Source organism: Populus nigra, chromosome 13 (assembly GCF_951802175.1).
Source record: "Populus nigra chromosome 13, ddPopNigr1.1, whole genome shotgun sequence".
Classification (NCBI taxonomy): domain Eukaryota; kingdom Viridiplantae; phylum Streptophyta; class Magnoliopsida; order Malpighiales; family Salicaceae; genus Populus; species Populus nigra.
In genome coordinates, this window is record NC_084864.1 from 11,598,861 (window position 1) to 11,616,254 (window position 17,394).

At 34.4% G+C, this 17,394-nt stretch overlaps 2 protein-coding genes, 8 non-coding genes and 1 pseudogene across 11 annotated transcripts; 1 reads left to right on the forward strand and 10 right to left on the reverse strand.

Annotated features, from left to right (window-relative positions):
- The first annotated feature begins 1,533 nt into the window (after positions 1 to 1,533).
- LOC133671271 (UDP-arabinopyranose mutase 1) lies at positions 1,534 to 4,714 on the forward strand. Its single transcript, XM_062091993.1, has 4 exons — positions 1,534 to 2,120; positions 3,566 to 3,816; positions 3,911 to 4,079; positions 4,170 to 4,714. Exons 1-4 carry the CDS (start codon positions 1,779 to 1,781, stop codon positions 4,503 to 4,505), a joined length of 1,098 nt encoding a protein of 365 aa, XP_061947977.1. The 5' UTR covers positions 1,534 to 1,778; the 3' UTR covers positions 4,506 to 4,714.
- A 771-nt stretch (positions 4,715 to 5,485) lies between these two features.
- Positions 5,486 to 14,993, reverse strand: LOC133671363 (tRNA (guanine(26)-N(2))-dimethyltransferase 2-like). Of its 2 annotated transcripts, XM_062092102.1 has the most exons (13): positions 14,685 to 14,946; positions 12,810 to 14,594; positions 12,072 to 12,374; positions 11,851 to 11,938; positions 11,502 to 11,623; positions 11,147 to 11,286; positions 10,990 to 11,062; positions 10,720 to 10,808; positions 10,521 to 10,626; positions 9,710 to 9,922; positions 8,990 to 9,184; positions 6,126 to 6,203; positions 5,486 to 5,937 (listed from the first exon to the last, which is right to left on the reverse strand). In XM_062092102.1, the coding sequence occupies exons 2-13, from the start codon at positions 12,906 to 12,908 to the stop codon at positions 5,692 to 5,694; spliced, it is 1,752 nt and encodes a 583-aa protein (XP_061948086.1). In that variant the 5' UTR covers positions 12,909 to 14,594; positions 14,685 to 14,946; the 3' UTR covers positions 5,486 to 5,691. The 2 variants fall into 2 exon arrangements, with proteins under 2 accessions (XP_061948086.1, XP_061948087.1); XM_062092103.1 differs by lacking the exon at positions 5,486 to 5,937 and adding an exon at positions 6,399 to 6,484 and having other exon boundaries at positions 6,144 to 6,203; positions 12,810 to 14,993.
- LOC133672230 (small nucleolar RNA snoR83) lies at positions 6,370 to 6,491 on the reverse strand. Its single transcript, XR_009834820.1, has one exon. It is a non-coding gene; the product is annotated as a small nucleolar RNA snoR83 (small nucleolar RNA).
- On the reverse strand, positions 6,656 to 6,778 carry LOC133672229 (small nucleolar RNA snoR83). Its single transcript, XR_009834819.1, has one exon. It is a non-coding gene; the product is annotated as a small nucleolar RNA snoR83 (small nucleolar RNA).
- LOC133672228 (small nucleolar RNA snoR83) lies at positions 6,970 to 7,088 on the reverse strand. The gene has a single exon (XR_009834818.1). It is a non-coding gene; the product is annotated as a small nucleolar RNA snoR83 (small nucleolar RNA).
- On the reverse strand, positions 7,278 to 7,396 carry LOC133672222 (small nucleolar RNA snoR83). Its single transcript, XR_009834813.1, has one exon. It is a non-coding gene; the product is annotated as a small nucleolar RNA snoR83 (small nucleolar RNA).
- On the reverse strand, positions 7,585 to 7,703 carry LOC133672223 (small nucleolar RNA snoR83). Its single transcript, XR_009834814.1, has one exon. It is a non-coding gene; the product is annotated as a small nucleolar RNA snoR83 (small nucleolar RNA).
- On the reverse strand, positions 7,895 to 8,013 carry LOC133672225 (small nucleolar RNA snoR83). Its single transcript, XR_009834816.1, has one exon. It is a non-coding gene; the product is annotated as a small nucleolar RNA snoR83 (small nucleolar RNA).
- LOC133672224 (small nucleolar RNA snoR83) lies at positions 8,203 to 8,321 on the reverse strand. The gene has a single exon (XR_009834815.1). It is a non-coding gene; the product is annotated as a small nucleolar RNA snoR83 (small nucleolar RNA).
- Positions 8,513 to 8,631, reverse strand: LOC133672226 (small nucleolar RNA snoR83). The gene has a single exon (XR_009834817.1). It is a non-coding gene; the product is annotated as a small nucleolar RNA snoR83 (small nucleolar RNA).
- LOC133672231 (small nucleolar RNA snoR83) lies at positions 8,819 to 8,945 on the reverse strand (annotated as a pseudogene).
- Positions 14,994 to 17,394: the final 2,401 nt, after the last annotated feature.

A 17,394-nucleotide genomic window follows, 5' to 3' on the forward strand; every position in this document is an offset into this window, starting at 1 on the left:
AAACAACTTATTTTTAAGAGTAAGTTTCTAATTTTCTTGGTTCAATTAAGGAAAATAAATGTGGGGGGTTTTGCAAAAAAAAAAAAGGAAAAAAAACAATTGACAGTCAACATATATGTTACCTTAATTTTTATTTTTTTAATTAAAGTGGGTATTCCAGCCAGTTTGCGAGTATCTCAACTAATCTCACGGACCCTGAAATTAACAGTCATATAAGCTTTCAGTAACCATTATATTAATAATCATATTGTTCAAACTTGAAATCACATAAAAAAATAAATTTTTTAATCCTAAATTTTTACTATTTAAACACCTCTGAGAAGATTTACCTTAAAGGAGATGCATGTGCTTTGTTTCGTTACTAAAAGCTCAAGTAAAGTGTATTAATTGATGATTAAGGGAATTCTGCAGCAAGCAACATTTCTTTTCCCCATTTTATACCTTCAAGACAATACATTATACAGACATATACTTATTTATTCTTGGAGTTTATTTATTTTGATTTTAAAGACTAATTATAATTTATAAAATAGCAATTCCTGGTCTTCTATGGTGCTTTGTTAGTAGTACAGTTAACATCATGCAACTCATAAAACCAAATCTGAAGACCTCAATTACGAAATATTTTTATGCAGCATAACTTATTAAAATATATTAAAATAATATTTTTATTTTAATATTAATGTAAAAAATATTAAAAAAACATCACTTCAAATATTTTTAAAAAACAATAAAAAAAATTTACAGACCCAGATTACCTTTATGACAGATGTCGGAAGTCAAAACACCCTGACCCATGCCAGACACCAATAGTACCGCCCCAAAAGACTTTAGACCATCGAACACCTCTGGGCCAACACAAGTAAGGACCCCACACGGAAATCGTACAAAAAATACGTTTGAAATGTGTGATCCTCCGCCAAATGGAGGGAGGAACCGACAGTCCTCCCAGGAGCATTATGCAGTCAAATGGACTTTAAAATTAGTTATTATTTGTTATTATGTTTCAAAAATATTTTGAATTTTTTTTATGTTTTTTCTTTATTTTAAATTAATTATTTCAATTTTTCAAAAAAAATTGATGTTGTTTTATAGTTATTTTTTTAATAAAATGGATGTTTAAATTTTTTTAAAAAAATAATCAAAATAACATGGTTTTTGAAAAATATATCGGGTTAAAAATAAAATAAAGCTAAATTAGATTTCGAATCTAGTACTGGATTGATCATGAAAAAAACTGATTTTAAATTAATTTTTTAATTAATGTTAAAAAAGATTTTTAAAAAATAAAAAATATATTATTTTAATATATTCATAAATATTTTAAAAATTAATCTTCACAGCTCTCTGAAAGACATCTTTCACTGCTCTTGTTCATCATAAGTACACTCGTGTTGCTACGTGCATGCATCTAAGTGGACGAAGATATTGCATGAGATTACATGCTGAAAGCGATAGGGGGGCTGAGTTAGTTAATTTATGAAACTTGAAGGACCATTCAATGAATTTTACCCATTAGGTGACCCCTACAACCTCGTCTGTGTTTTTGAACTAGTCCCCGCCCCCCTCTCTCTCGCATTCCACCCTTGAACCTTCAGACACGTCTCCTACTTCGCCTCCATTTCGGCCACATTTCACGGCATCGCACTTGCCAGCCCACACCTCTCCTTATATATACACATTACACACCTCCTTGCTCACATATCCCTCCACACTCGTCTCCTTCTCTGCACTAGAATTCCCTCCCTTCCTCTTTGTCTCTCGTACTCCCCTTAACAATGGTTGAGCCTGCAACTGACACAAAATCAGCAGCAAAGGTTGTGCCTTTATTGAAAGATGAGCTTGACATTGTTATACCAACCATAAGGAACTTGGATTTCTTGGAGATGTGGAGGCCATTCTTTGAGCCATACCATCTTATCATCGTTCAAGACGGTGATCCTTCTAAGATTATTAAGGTCCCTGAGGGTTTTGATTATGAGCTTTATAATAGGAATGATATTAACAAGATTCTTGGTCCCAAGGCCTCTTGCATCTCTTTCAAGGACTCTGCTTGTCGTTGCTTTGGTTACATGGTTTCTAAGAAGAAGTATATTTTCACTATTGATGATGATTGCTTTGTAAGTTCTTTCGATCTATGTTTTTTCTCTCCTTTTTATTATTTTTTGTGGTGTTCTGCATCTGGATTTTGGTTTTTTTAGGCCAAAGTTTAGATCTTTTTTAATTTAGAGGTAGATTTGATCTGTTTTGTGACTTGGATTTTCTTGATTTTGGATCTGTTTATGTTATGTTTGTTGATAAATTTATATGCCGATTCTGTAACTGTTGCATGTTTTTGATCTGCAAAACTTCTCTGTCGGTGGATATCTGTTTTTTCTAAAACACATTTGTGAGTGATTTGTACTCCATTTTGTTAAGCGATATACATTGGCATAATCATGTTTAAATCTTCTTCATAAACTTTAATTGACACATCACGGATTTATGATTTTTAAATCTCCGTATACTAATTCTGTAACTGTAGTATGTTTTTGATCTGCAAAGCTTCTTTGTCAGTGGATTTCTGTATTTTCTTCCTCATAATTGTGAGTGATTTGTAGTACATTTTATTAAGTGATATACATTGGCATAATCATTTTTAAATCGTCTTCAGAAAATTTGAATTGACACATATTACAGATTTATGGTTTGAAGTCCTAATTGAACTTGTAAACCAAATAAAAAATTGCAGGATCCTTAGAATTATGTTTTGATTCTTGCTTCCATTTTAGTTTGATAGTGGCATTTGTGAAATTGGGGTTTTTTTGGCTTCGAAGTAGTCCAAGTCTTTAGACTTTTCCAGTCCAATGTACCTAAGTATCCTTTTCTGTTCTGTTTCTATGACCCTGCCATATTAGATTTGAAGTAATGATGTGAAATCTCTCTAGACATTGTGACATGGTCTTGTAACTTGAGATCTGACCATGTTGGGTTTTGTATTATTTATGACACCTCATATCATTATCTCACACCTAATCAACTTGGATTTGTTATACAAATTCAAATAAGTGGCCCATGCATGGAAAGCTGAAGCAATGTTTACAACTTTGCACAAAGAGGTATCACAGCAATATGCCATTTGTAATTGACAAATATTTGGTTGCAAATTGCAGTGATGGACAGCTGTGAATTCTGATCTGGTCTAATTTTGAATTGTCTGTGATTTCACATGTTCTTGCTAATTGATAATGGAAGGAAGCTTCACTTTTTCTCTTTTTTGATTGGTGGGTCCTTGTTTAGAATAAACTAGGAGGTAATGCATCGGATTTGAAAGCTAAATGCTCCGCTTGCGCTCATAAAAAAATAAATCCCAGCATGATTAATCAATTATTTTATACTAACTCCATGTGCTTAAGTATCCGTTCTAGATGGTTAGTATTCTTTAAAACTACACTTTAAAAAAACTTCATTTTATTTCTCACCATGTTTTGATATAAAAATCCTGACTCGTCACAATTTGAATGCATCACTTTATCTATTCAACAAAAAAAAAAAATAGATGTTTAATTGTTAGCTATGTGGTTAGGTTGCTAAGGATCCATCTGGTAAAGCTATCAATGCACTTGAGCAGCACATCAAGAACATTCTCTCGCCATCAACTCCATTTTTCTTCAACACCCTCTATGATCCTTACAGAGATGGTGCAGATTTTGTTCGTGGATACCCCTTCAGTCTTCGTGAGGGTGTCCCCACTGCTGTTTCTCATGGCCTGTGGCTCAACATCCCTGATTATGATGCACCTACTCAGCTTGTCAAGCCTCTTGAGAGGAACACAAGGTGTGTGATCCATTGATGAGTGAGAGGACATAATTTGGCCCTCTAAATGCCTTTGATTTAATTAGTTTTTAATACCATGCATGCAATTTATTAGGTACGTGGATGCTGTTTTGACCATTCCTAAGGGCACCTTGTTCCCTATGTGTGGTATGAATTTATGTTTTGACCGCGATTTGATTGGCCCTGCCATGTACTTTGGTCTCATGGGTGACGGTCAACCAATTGGTCGCTACGATGATATGTGGGCTGGCTGGTGCACCAAGGTACATATGTGCATCTGTTTCATAAAAAAGCAAGACTTGTTCTATATGTTTTAGAAATGTTTTTGGTATTTAATTGATGATTGTTTCCAGGTTATCTGTGATCATTTGGGACTAGGAGTGAAGACTGGTTTGCCATATATCTATCACAGCAAGGCTAGCAACCCATTTGTGAACCTAAAGAAGGAGTACAAAGGCATCTTCTGGCAGGAAGAGATCATTCCCTTCTTCCAAGCTGCCACTCTTTCAAAAGACTGCACCACTGTTCAGAAGTGCTACATTGAGCTGTCCAAGCAGGTTAAAGAGAAGCTTGGAAAGGTTGATCCTTACTTTGACAAGCTTGCTGATGCCATGGTTACTTGGATCGAGGCCTGGGACGAGCTTAACCCCTCAGGAGCTTCTGCTAAAGCTACCAATGGCAAAGCTTAAGTGAGATTTTGATTAGGTTCATAAACCGGGATGAGAAAAGAGTTTAATTATTTAAGTCATTGTATCCTTAATTCTTGCCAGTGTGGCCGATGCTTGGATTTTCCTATTGGTGGACGTATTTTATTTTATTTTTAATTTATTAACTTCTTGTTCACATGAATAAAATGCAGATAGTTTAGTAATAAAATATGCTTCTTGGATTTGGCAAAGTTACGACGATTATCTTAAACTTTTACTAGGTATTAAGAAACAAAAGCTTAGTGGAAGAGGCTTCTTGTTTCATTCCTTTTGTCTTGTTCCATTAATCAGCTGGGTGTAATAAAAATATTATTTTGATATATTTATAAACACATTATAATATCAAACAAACACGCATTAATTGTTATGGAGGTTGATGATTAACACTTGTTATATGAAGTCCGACGGCTTGCTTTATTTGTGGCCTTAGCACCATAAATTCTTTCAGCATGTGATCTAAAGTAGTGATGGTACTGTTGAAGACACGCGACATGCAAGTGAAATAAAAATTGGAGACAGAAGACGAAGATAATCCCAGCAAGACTGAGACCTTGAAGGTGCGAGTTAGACTTCAGAAACAAGAATCGTCAAACAATGCCAGATTCAAGTTTCACACAAATAACACGTCAGGTGAGCCAAGAAAAATTTGCGGTCAATTCCTTTTGAAAATTCTTTTTGGTCAATTACTGCGAATCATAAGTTGAATCTCACAAAACAATCGTCCATTATACATAAAATGAAACCTGTGCAGTTATTTCTTTCATAGAAAATTTGTCACGAGGCACCCAGCACCTTTATGGTCAAGATCCTTTGTTTTTTGCAGTTAAAAAATATTTTTATATTTGTAGATATTTTTATATTTTAAATAATAAAATAATATTGCTTCAATGTATTTCTAAACAATCACAATGCCTTGCAGGACCTATACAGTTGCTAAAAAAAATCTAAACTGTCACAGTGGATTAACAAAAGCAAAAGAATTTATAATGTAATAAAAAGCATCTGACACTAAAACAATGGCAAGGGGTTCTATGGATAAGAAACACAAGATTGCTTCCACATTCACCAAAATTTTCTCAGCTTCTAAGAATTTAGTGGTATGTGAAACCACCTGCTATGCAGAGAACATTAAAACAGATGACTTCTGTAGCATCAAACGGCTTAATTCTTAAGAGCTTGAGGTAGGATCACTGATATCATCTGTTTTTGGACGTTTGGCTTTAGGCTCTTCACTGTTTTCATGGTTAAGATGTTCATTCACTGCCTCTGGACCCAAAAGAGAAATGTGCTTGCTGGTAATTTGACGACCTGCCCTTAGTTTTGGCCCCCAATGTCTTTCAGGATTCGGAAGGAAACGTGCGACCTTCTTGGCTTGTGCCTTGCTAAGAGATGCAACTGCTCGGGCAAAGTTGGCCTAGGTAAGAAGAAACAAAAGGTAAGAGAACTCAGCCAGATGATAATCATCCACAACACAGGGAAGTGTGTGTACTGCACATGCAAAGTACAAATGCGGGCAATTGTTCAAGAATTGGTTTAACATTGAATTAACAACTTAGGTTATAAGGAAAAAATCTAGATCCGCAGCTTGGGAAATAAACATACTTGAAGAACAGGTTCTTTTGCAAGTATCACGCTGCCTGGCTGATCAGGCGCTTGAGCTTTCACAGGATGATTTTTCACCTACATGAAGATACATAACCCATTATGTCAAAAGAGGAGAGGGAAAACATCCAGGAAGCTCATACAAATTGCTAATTCTTTGACGCATTTTAACATTGTGCGCCAGGAAGAATAGGAAAACTCTTTTTTTAAGGAAAAAAATGGAAAAAAGAAGCCAAAAGCAGGCATTTGTATAGTAAAGCACTAGTAAAACACCTTTCTATGACCAAAAGGTGCTATCAGCAAATAGCCATTATGTTTTCTGCCTCCCATAAATCAGATAACCACAAAAACACCCGTATCTGGGATTATGAAGGAAAAACAGGAAGTAAAGGATCATAATATGTCCCAAAGAAGAAAGAGAAAAACACAGGAAGCTCAAACAAATTGCTTCCTTTATCGATCAATTTCAATTTAAATAATTGGGTTAGGAAAGAAAACCTTTTCTATTTTCGAAAGAACAGTGCACACACACATGTACGGTGAGGTACTAGTAAAACCCCTTTCTATGACCAAAAGGTGCTATCAGCGAACTCCCAATTTGTTATTTGCCTCCCATGAATCAGATAATCATTGATAACAACATTAACTGGGATTATGAAGGCATGACAGGAAGTAAATGAAAACCTTGGGCATTAGTCCTTATCCAGGATCATATTATGTCAACAAAGAAAAAAGAAAATTGCGGGAAGCTCAAACAAATTGACATCATCTTCAATCTATTTTAACTCAATGCAACAGGAAGGAAATTCTTCTGAAGGAGAAGAGACAAAGCCTGCACATATGCACATGTATGGTAAGGTACTAGTAAAACACCTTTTAAAAAAAGGTGCTATCAGCGAACTCCCAATTTGTTATTTGCCTCCCATGAATCAGATAATCATTGACAACAACATTAACTGGGATTATGAAGGCATAACATGAAGCCAAGGAAAACCTCAGACAAGAGTCCTAATACAGCATCTTATTATGTTCCAAAGGAGAAAAGTCCAGGAAGCTCAAACAGTTTGCTATTACTTCAATTTATTTGAACTTTATGCATCGGGAGGGGAAAAAAACCTTATTTAAAAAAAATAAACAAAAATACGCAAATGCACATGTATGGTGAGGTACTAGTAAAACACCTTTTTAAAAAAGGTGCTATCAGCGAACTCCCAATTTGTTATTTGCCTCCCATGAATCAGATAATCATTGATAACAACATTAACTGGGATTATGAAGGCATAGCAGGAAGCCAGGAAAACCTCAGACAAGAGTCCTAAAACAGCATCTTATTATGTTCCAAAGGAGAAAAGTCCAGGAAGCTCAAACAGGTTGCTATTACTTCAATTTATTTGAAATTTATGCATCAGGAGGGAAAAAAAAACCTTTTTTAAAAAAATAAACCAAAATACACAAATGCACATGTAAGGTGAGGTACTAGTAAAACACCTTTTTAAAAAAGGTGCTATCAGCGAACTCCCAATTTGTTATTTGCCTCCCATGAATCAGATAATCATTGATAACAACATTAACTGGGATTATGAAGGCACAACAGGAAGCCAAGGAAAACCTCAGACAAGAGTCCGCACACAGCATCTTATTATGTTCCAAAGGAGAAAAGTCCAGGAAGCTCTAACAGGTTGCTATTACTTCAATTTATTTGAACTTTATTCATCAGGAGGGGAAAAAAAAACCTTTTCAAAAAAAAATAAACTAAAATACACAAATGCACATGTAAGGTGAGGTACTAGTAAAACACCTTTTTAAAAAAGGTGCTATCAGCGAACTCCCAATTTGTTATTTGCCTCCCATGAATCAGATAATCATTGACAACAACATTAACTGGGATTATGAAGGCACAACAGGAAGCCAAGGAAAACCTCAGACAAGAGTCCGCACACAGCATCTTATTATGTTCCAAAGGAGAAAAGTCCAGGAAGCTCTAACAGGTTGCTATTACTTCAATTTATTTGAAATTTATGCATCAGGAGGGAAAAAAAAACCTTTTTTAAAAAAATAAACCAAAATACACAAATGCACATGTAAGGTGAGGTACTAGTAAAACACCTTTTTAAAAAAGGTGCTATCAGCGAACTCCCAATTTGTTATTTGCCTCCCATGAATCAGATAATCATTGATAACAACATTAACTGGGATTATGAAGGCACAACAGGAAGCCAAGGAAAACCTCAGACAAGAGTCCGCACACAGCATCTTATTATGTTCCAAAGGAGAAAAGTCCAGGAAGCTCTAACAGGTTGCTATTACTTCAATTTATTTGAACTTTATGCATCAGGAGGGGGAAAAAAAACCTTTTCAAAAAAAAATAAACTAAAATACACAAATGCACATGTAAGGTGAGGTACTAGTAAAACACCTTTTTAAAAAAGGTGCTATCAGCGAACTCCCAATTTGTTATTTGCCTCCCATGAATCAGATAATCATTGACAACAACATTAACTGGGATTATGAAGGCATAACAGGAAGCCAAGGAAAACCTCAGACAGGAGTCCTAACACAGCATCTTATTATGTCCCAAAGGTGAAAAGTCCAGGAAGCTCTAACAGGTTGCTATTACTTCAATTTATTTTAGCTTTATGCACCAGGAAGGAAAAAAACCTTTTATTTTTCAATAAAGAAAAATACACAAATGCACATGCATGGTGAGGCCCTACTAAAACACCTTTCTATGACAAAAGGGTGTTAGCATCAGTGAACTCCCATTTTGTTATTTGCCTCCCATGAATCCGATAATCACAAAGAAACAACGTTGTATGGGATTATGAAGGCAAAACAAGAAGAAAATCCTTGGACATGTGTCTTACCCAGCATCTCATTATGTCCCAAATGACATCCATGGGGGCATCTGATTTTAGCCCCAGGGGATTTACATGCGTCCCAGAGATACGATATCCTGCATTGATCACAGCAGAACGGAAAATTACTGCAGATGGCGAGGTGCATTTTAGTGTTGCACAGAGGTTGTGCAGACTCAAAAAGAGAGGAACATCAGGCAATTCCTGCAAACAGTAAAATTGGAATGAGAACAACTATATCATTAACACACTGGTAGCAAAGATAAATATATTATGAATTTCCCCTCCGTGTTTAAAGCATAGCTAACTTGAAAAAAGAATATTTGATCATATTTCTTTTTCAGAATATAAATTTTTGGAAAGAAAAGTCAATGTGTGACACTATTAAATGAAGCAAACATATGTTTTATTCTCTCTTTTTTTTTGTACTCCTCTTTTTTCTTTTGAAAGGTTAATGTTACAAATTATAATGACACAATGCAGCTCACTGAACTGCTAGTTGGAATACAAACACCAATAATCATTTTTCCAGGAGAATCAGGCAAGAACTTAAAGTGCAAAAATGCATCTTAAACATTAAAAGCAATAAATCCAACCAATACATCTCCCGCGCCAAATTTCCAGCACCATGGAAATTATGACAGGTCAAACCTTTGACCTGCACTAGCAAAGAAATGGAATAGCTGAAGAAAACTGAAACAAGGCCAAAAAAGGAGCACAGGAACTAACCTCAGATATCGTTGTTAGTACAGCTGATATGCGATCATAAGCAGGATATCGGTCCTTCATTGATTTCACACTTTTGAGTATGGAAGTCACCCATTCTTGATCATGAATGGGAGCAGACCATATAGGTCCACCCATATTGTATTTCTTCCCACAGTCACTGCACTCTTGAGGAACAGCAGGACCAAACCCAGGTAGATATCTTACACTGCTATCCTGAAAAATAAAATCAAATGATATATATAAGTCACTGCAATATTCGATGGTGAACAATTTAAGATTTTTTTTTCATAAATTTGAAAAATTAAGAATATAAAATTGCTTATCCAGAACAGCCAAAAGATTTATAAACTCTGTCAACAAAGTTATGAAAGATGTCAAGATATTTTACAGCCAATAGAATTCGATACAAACCAACAGGCACAACTCATTCCATTTTAACTGGGCAGGTCAACACATTCAGCATATACACTCCATGTATTAAAATGTTAATTTGGTAGATCTCAATGATTTTAAGTCACGTTTCAAACTCAATTACATCCCACCAACAGAGCTCATCAGGTTGGAATAGCACTAAAGGGATTGTTCAAACTTGCCAACCTGTGAGCTCACTACCAAATTGGCCACATAATGCTGGAATGGCCCCCCTCACTCAAACTCAACCAATCCTAAACTACTGTCAGCCATGGTAGAAGGAAAAAATGAAGAGAAGCAAGATCACCAATAAAGTGATGAAATGGAAAATTAAATCAATTTGGATGCATCCATGCATGTAAATAACTAAGCACAAGTGACATTGAAACAGGATGCGTACCTTGGAGACAGTCCTCCCAATAGGTTGAAGATGATAAGAATCACAACCAATGCATTGATAAACATACGAGAGCTTAAGAGGAGTGTTTTTCATTGCACTTGCAGAACTGCAATCAACAATTTCAGTTTCAGTCAGCTAGATATGGAAGTGCTATCTTATATATTTAGCAAACGTTAATGAAAATAAACAGGCTACCTACGTGTACACACGAACAAAAACCCGAACATAAAAGTTCATTTGGACAGACAGAATAGGAACAATGTAGCGCTTGTAGCGATTTGCATGGCTCTGCAGAAGAACAAACAATTAATTATTGAAAAAAAGAATCTCCAGCTCAAGCAGGATACTCTCGGTGCTCATATTCCCCACAATTGTGTAATGTTTCTTTAGACCAAAAGCATATAAATAGCTTGTCTGTGTTCTCCAAAAGGAAAAAAGAAATGAGAGATTTTCAAGAGCATGGATGTACCTCAATTGAGGCAAGGAGGATCCTCAAGGCCATTTCATGGCAGTATTTCCCTCTCAATGGGTAAGAACCATACCTAATTCCACAAGTATTTGTTAAAAGGTATGCCACCAGTCTCGGAAAAGAATGGTTAACAAGAAGGTAAAGACTGTAATCTTACTTTGAGTAACAAACCTCGCCATTGCCTCCACAGAGCACTGCCATATCAGTTGCTGTACACATCAGCATTCCACCATCAACAACAGATTGAACTGCAGAGTCCAAAAATACTGAAGGTGATCCGTAAGGATCAAGATCAACCTGAAACAATCTAAACCAATGAGCAGTAGATTTTTTTCCTTTTTCTGCTTTGACATGAACAGAAAAACTGCTAGGACTTTCTGAAATAATTGAATTAGTAATCATGAAAACAGTTAAAGGTATTCGAATCTGTTTATGGCGGAACTGACAAGACATTTTTTATAGGGATGCAGATTTTCAGAAGGATAAATTAAACAAGTAAATAAAATGCATACCATATCAAATTCTTTGGGGTGAGTGAGCATATATACACGAGCATCAGCAAGATGTGATTCGACCTTTGAAATTGCCACCGAACCGTTGAACTTAATATTTTTCTGGCAAGCTTCAACTGATGCTGCAGGGTGAAAATGACAGAATAAAACTCCTGTTATGCAGATTATTATTTTGGCCGTATAAAGTTACACGATACACTTATATGTGAGAGAATGTCTACATTAATGGGCATCTGATATAGAAGCAGCCTCGTGATCTTTTTCTAGGGCCATTTTGTGCAAGAATGTGTCTTTTCAAAATCAAGGAACAGGCAAAGGCTTCCAGAAGTCAAGCATCCAAAATATTTACCTTTATCATTATCCAAGGCCACTACTTTACCAATCCCTTCTACCTCACAAGCATATCTTAGAGATCTTAACCCGGAAGCTGACAATGCCTGCGTATCCAGAAAGGAAGTACTTGCAAAGTGATTTGATAATCCTATAAAATGATAACAAATGAACTGATAACAACAAATACTAATTAAGAGAGTATGAAAATATGTAGAAATAAGAGATCTGATATTGAACCTCAAGAACTTTTGGTGGCTTCAGCTCCCCTCGATGATTTCCCTCTGCGGACTTCATTGGTTCTTCTGAAATGCTACAAGGTTCAACCTGAGATATCTCTTTGTGCACTTCGCATTCAACATTAGATTTTTCATTATCCAAAGCAGACCCATTAGATTCTTCTTCTACAGCAGGCTCAGATGCATCCTTGCCAGATGCCTTATCTGCTGATTTTGTTCTTTTGGACAGTTTTGCTTCATGCTCCTCTTTGCGTTTGGAGACAAATGTCCTCAGGACAGCAATAGACAAGTCTCTGTTGTTAACCTGGCAATTATAGAGTCAAATCATGAGGATCCTCTAATTGCACAATGTACAGAAGCAGTAAAGCAACCACAACAAAATCTTTGAACTCCGGAAAAGAAAAATTAGGAGACTACATTATCATGTGAAAATACCAGTTGTAAATCAGTCACTGAAGAGACAATCAAAACCCCGCATATTGATTTATGATATAAGGCTTCTTCACTAGTTCTTTGAGAATTTTCTCTTTGACCAATTACACCTTAGTTCCTCTACCTAAGATATTTCCATTAAACAGTAACCAGAGCTCTCCAATTAAAACCAATACCCCATCAAAACTCCAATTCAAAAAAACCGGATTTACTATCCAGCAAAATCAAAGATTCGAACTTTACATCTCATTTAGACAAATTTACTATAAAACAACCAACAAAAGAACAGAAGACAAGATTTAGGCACCTGGGTTTTGTTGTAAAACACTTGGTTTTTAACATTCATAAGTATCTCAGCCTCTCCTTCTTTAATAATGGTATAATCTTCCAGATCTTCCCCTGCCATTGCTCTTATGCTTTTATCAACAAAAGACAATCTCTTAAGAAGCGAAAAGAAGAGGTTCTTTTATACGGTTGACAGCCCTTGCAATCAACAAGAACATGCATCAAAGTTGAGTAAAGAGCTTTATTTATAGATGTGAGTGTGTGTCCTATGTCTGCTCCTCAAAGCAGTTACTGGAATTCCTTAAACCCTAATTTCTGACCCTAGTGCACGTTAGATAATGTTAGGTGTTTTTCGCTAATGTGATCTGGAGGGTTGTGTTTTGATCGGGTGGGTTTTGTTTGAAATTTCTTTAGGCCTTCTCTTGAATTCAAAGAATGGATGGGCTAGAATTTACCTCAATGGGCTTCCCCTCTGGACTAGAAGGATAGACAACGATTTTTCTCCAAAACGTGAGCTTTTATTTGAAGCCTTAGGGCTCAGCTAGCTAAGGCCCAGATCACATTAACCTCGATTAGTCTAAGTTAATAATTTTTTATATATAAAAATCAAAGTGATGCGGTCATTAAGCATGGTCTACCCAACATGGAAAGGATTTTAGATTTTAAACCAGTTTCTGTGTACCTTGATTAATCTCACATGTTCTAAAGTTAACAATCTCATAAGCTTCCAGTGATTCTAAGATTTGTGAGATTCGAATTGGTGATCTCTGAAAAGCAAATTCATAATCTAACTAGTTGAGCTACACCTCTTAGTGTTATTCTTACACACCTTTTTTTTTAACTAACACCTTTTTTTTTAGCTATGTAGTTATTTTTTTTTTTCATGAAATGCAGAGAGACCATGTTCAAAATTTAATATTATATAAATTACAATGAATATTTGTAACAATTTCAAAGATTTATATTATAGAGTAAAAAATGCATTTTCAGTCAAAAATTTCTTTTTTATTCATGTATTATTTTGAACGAAAACTGTCTTTATTTTTATCAAAGGCAAGACTTTTTGAAATAAAACTTATCATAGTATCAAAATAACTATAGCTCCTGGATTTATAATTTAAGAATAACTTATGATTCATGTTCATGAACTCATGTTTTGCTATTGTGATGCTTAAAGGCTTTGATATAAACATGAATCATCAGATGATGAACTTGTGGAACCAAAGCTTTTTAAAAGTTTTAATTTTTTTTTAGTTTTAGTTTAATATTTTTTATATATTTTTAATGATTTTAATATACCAACAGAAAAACAAAACATTTTGGAAACAATCTCTTGGATGACTTTTACTAGTTTGCCATGAAGGCATTTCGGTGTTCGAAATTTCCTATTAACTGCCTTGATTTGTTAGAAAACCATCTTAGTGAATCTTCACCTGAAGTTTCTCAAATCTTCCTTGTCTTCAGAGACTAATATTATATCTGCTTGTTTTTGTTCTTGAAAGGATTGAAATTCGAATTAGATGTGAAGACCACAGCATCAAAATAATTTTTTTAAAATTTTTCAAAGAATTGAAAGAAGGCAATTAAAATCATTAATTTTCAGTATGAACTTCTGTATGCAAGACTCTCTGCAAACTCACTCCCTGTTTCAGAGAGAGCATGAGCAGGCTAAAATAGCTTTCTTCTAGTTATTTTAGCTATAACTCTGTCAAAGGGATTCTCCCATGAGGAAGTGGGCATCTCCTCCATGCTACTGTTGCCGAGAAGAAACTGGAGAACTTCTGCAGAGAATCGATTGCTCGTATCCCTTCAAATCACAGTAAAATCTCAAAATAATAAAAATAAATAAACCATGGTCAGAAAAAATAGATAATATAAAATTACAGGTTAGGAGAACCTTAGCTAAGAGACTTGGCCATGTACGATATGAGCAAAGCATCAGACTTGACCAGATCTACCTCACAGGATGATAGATCTTGGTGATCCAGAGCTGCTGGAATAGTGAAGATAAGTAAAGGGAGGAACTACTGGAAATCTGCGGTATGGGAGGACTCGGAAAGACTCTTCTAATTTCTTTCAGAGTCATTCCCGCCTCTCCCATACCGGAAGCTTCCAGTAAAGCAGTCTCCCTTTCCTTTCCAACACGGCGGAGGAAGTTGCCTGCCTCTGTTTCCACTTTATTCTTCTTTATACAGAGAGGAAAGGACAAATCTTGGTGTCCAACGTTCACAGGCCAGTGACAAACTGACCAGTTTTTTTCCACAAGGAAAGATAATTAATTCTCTTGGGAAGGAGTTTTTCGGGTTCTTGACGAAGACTTCGTTCCAGGATGTGACACTACCCTAACAGTCTGGACTCTGGAGTCTGGACCCATACTTTGACCTTTTAATGCGTTCACAGCTAATTCTTGTTTTTTTGGATAAATTTTAATTTTTTTATTTTAAATTAATTTTTTATATATTTTTAAATTATTTTAATATTTCATATTAAAAATAATTTTATATTATTTTAATGTATTTTTAAATAAAATATATTTTAAAATACAACAGTTTTCAAGTTATACCCTTACGAGACCAATCACTACTGATTTATTAGGTTTTTTTAACTTTCAAAAAGGAAGAAAACCTAGCTAACATGATTTTGCAAGGAGCAAATCCAGATTTTTTTTTTAAAATTATCTATTTTGGTCTTGGGGTCTTATAATAATTGTATTTTACAATAAACAGTTTTATTATTTCATTATCCTTAATATTCAATATTTTTAATCTTGGATTCAACAGCTTGTTTGTAATTTTATAATGATTTTTTTTTTGTTATTATTATATATTCTTAAAGGCATTTTTGTTTTTGAACAAATAAAAAAAAAAGAGAGAAAACGTTGCTGACACGTGTCTCACACGTGTAAGCCGTTTCGCCACCTTCGATCAATGTGTGAGGCTGAGTACAATGGTGTTAATTGTGTTTCTACTGGATCATTTAATTTGTCTTGGCGTCCTCTTTTTTTTTTGGTGACGCGTGTATGATGGTTCGGTCTGATTTGGTGTCAATTTGCTTTTTATTTCTTTCTTTTCCTATTATTTCTTCTTTGGATTGTGTGGTGGCCATGCAAAAAATTATATCAGCCCTTTAATTTCTTTTTCTTTTTTATTCAGTCTCTTTTCTTCTAATTGCAATTGTTTTAATTACATTGATTATTTCAAATTGAATTTTATTTTCGATTTGATCCTTGGTCATTTGATTGCAATTTGTTTTGTTTTGAATCATTTTCTTGATTTTCTTGATTTTTTTTAAATTTCATCTCTAAGCAATTATTTTCATTTAATTTTTATGTCAAATTTGATCCTAATTTTTTTAATTGCTATTTTTTGAATCATTTTCTTAATTAATTTTTTTTAATTACATCCTTAAACATTCAATTTCATTTAATCTTACCTAAACATTTAATTTTAGTTAATTTTTATGAAGAATTTATTTATAATTATTTTAATTGCTTTTTTTTTTGTCTTGCATTGATTTTTTGATTGATTGGATTTTTTTCAATTTCACCTCTCAATATTTATTTGATTAAGAATTTTTCTTCTTTGTTTTTTCGGGTTTGCCTTTAATGGTGTCATCTTAGTCTCATGATCTAAGTTATAGATCATAAAGATTAGCCCAAGTCGACTTTAGTGTTTTTTTAAAGCATATTTTTTCAAATAGTTTTTATCTGATATTTTTTTTTGCTTTTCTATTTATAGGGTCATCTCAATTTTATATTCTATGTCATGTGTTTGATTTGTTGACTCGAGTTGGTTGTTGGGTTTGCCTTTTTTGTTATCTTACACACACACACACACACTTTCCTTCATAATGGTAGGTGTCCATTCCTTGCATTTTAAGTTCGGTCTAAATTACTTGAAATTGGTCAACCTAGTTGGTTCGATGACCTAGAACTCAAATTTTCTTTAAGTTCTTTAAAACGCTAACGTCATATGAAATGTTTTTGCAATTGAGATAACTTTTGCCCATCCACAACGTAGCGATTAACCCAGGTTTTGAAGATTTACCTGGTTTTTTTAGCCTTTATGTTTTTGGGGATTATGCTCTTTTGTTTTCTTACAAATTTTGAAAATACTTCAAGCTATCTCAAATTTTTAAATTCATTGTTTCATCATCAATGAATCTAATTAATATAAATTTTAGAAAATAATTATACATGCCCAATCTTCCAAAACACACTCATAATTATTATTTTGAATTTTTGTAAATTTAGATTCTTTTTTTAAATTTAGGATTACAAATATTATCATGTAGAAAATGAAAATTTAGCAACCTATATGGTACAAATCAATTACAAACATCTCATAGGTTGTATGGGCAAAATACATTTAGCATGTGACGTCCGCGTGTTTTACGTGATGGTCACATCCCAGTACGAAAAATCAAAACCGACGTGTTTAAGGTTCCATTATTACACACACTAGCAACTCCATTTCATTCATTTCACATGCAAAGCAGATGGTAGCATTTTTTTTATTACATCCATTTTTTATTAGTTGTTTTTTCTTATAAATACATTTAATTGATAATATTTTTATCTTACAGGCTATGGTTCTCGGACGCGAGCC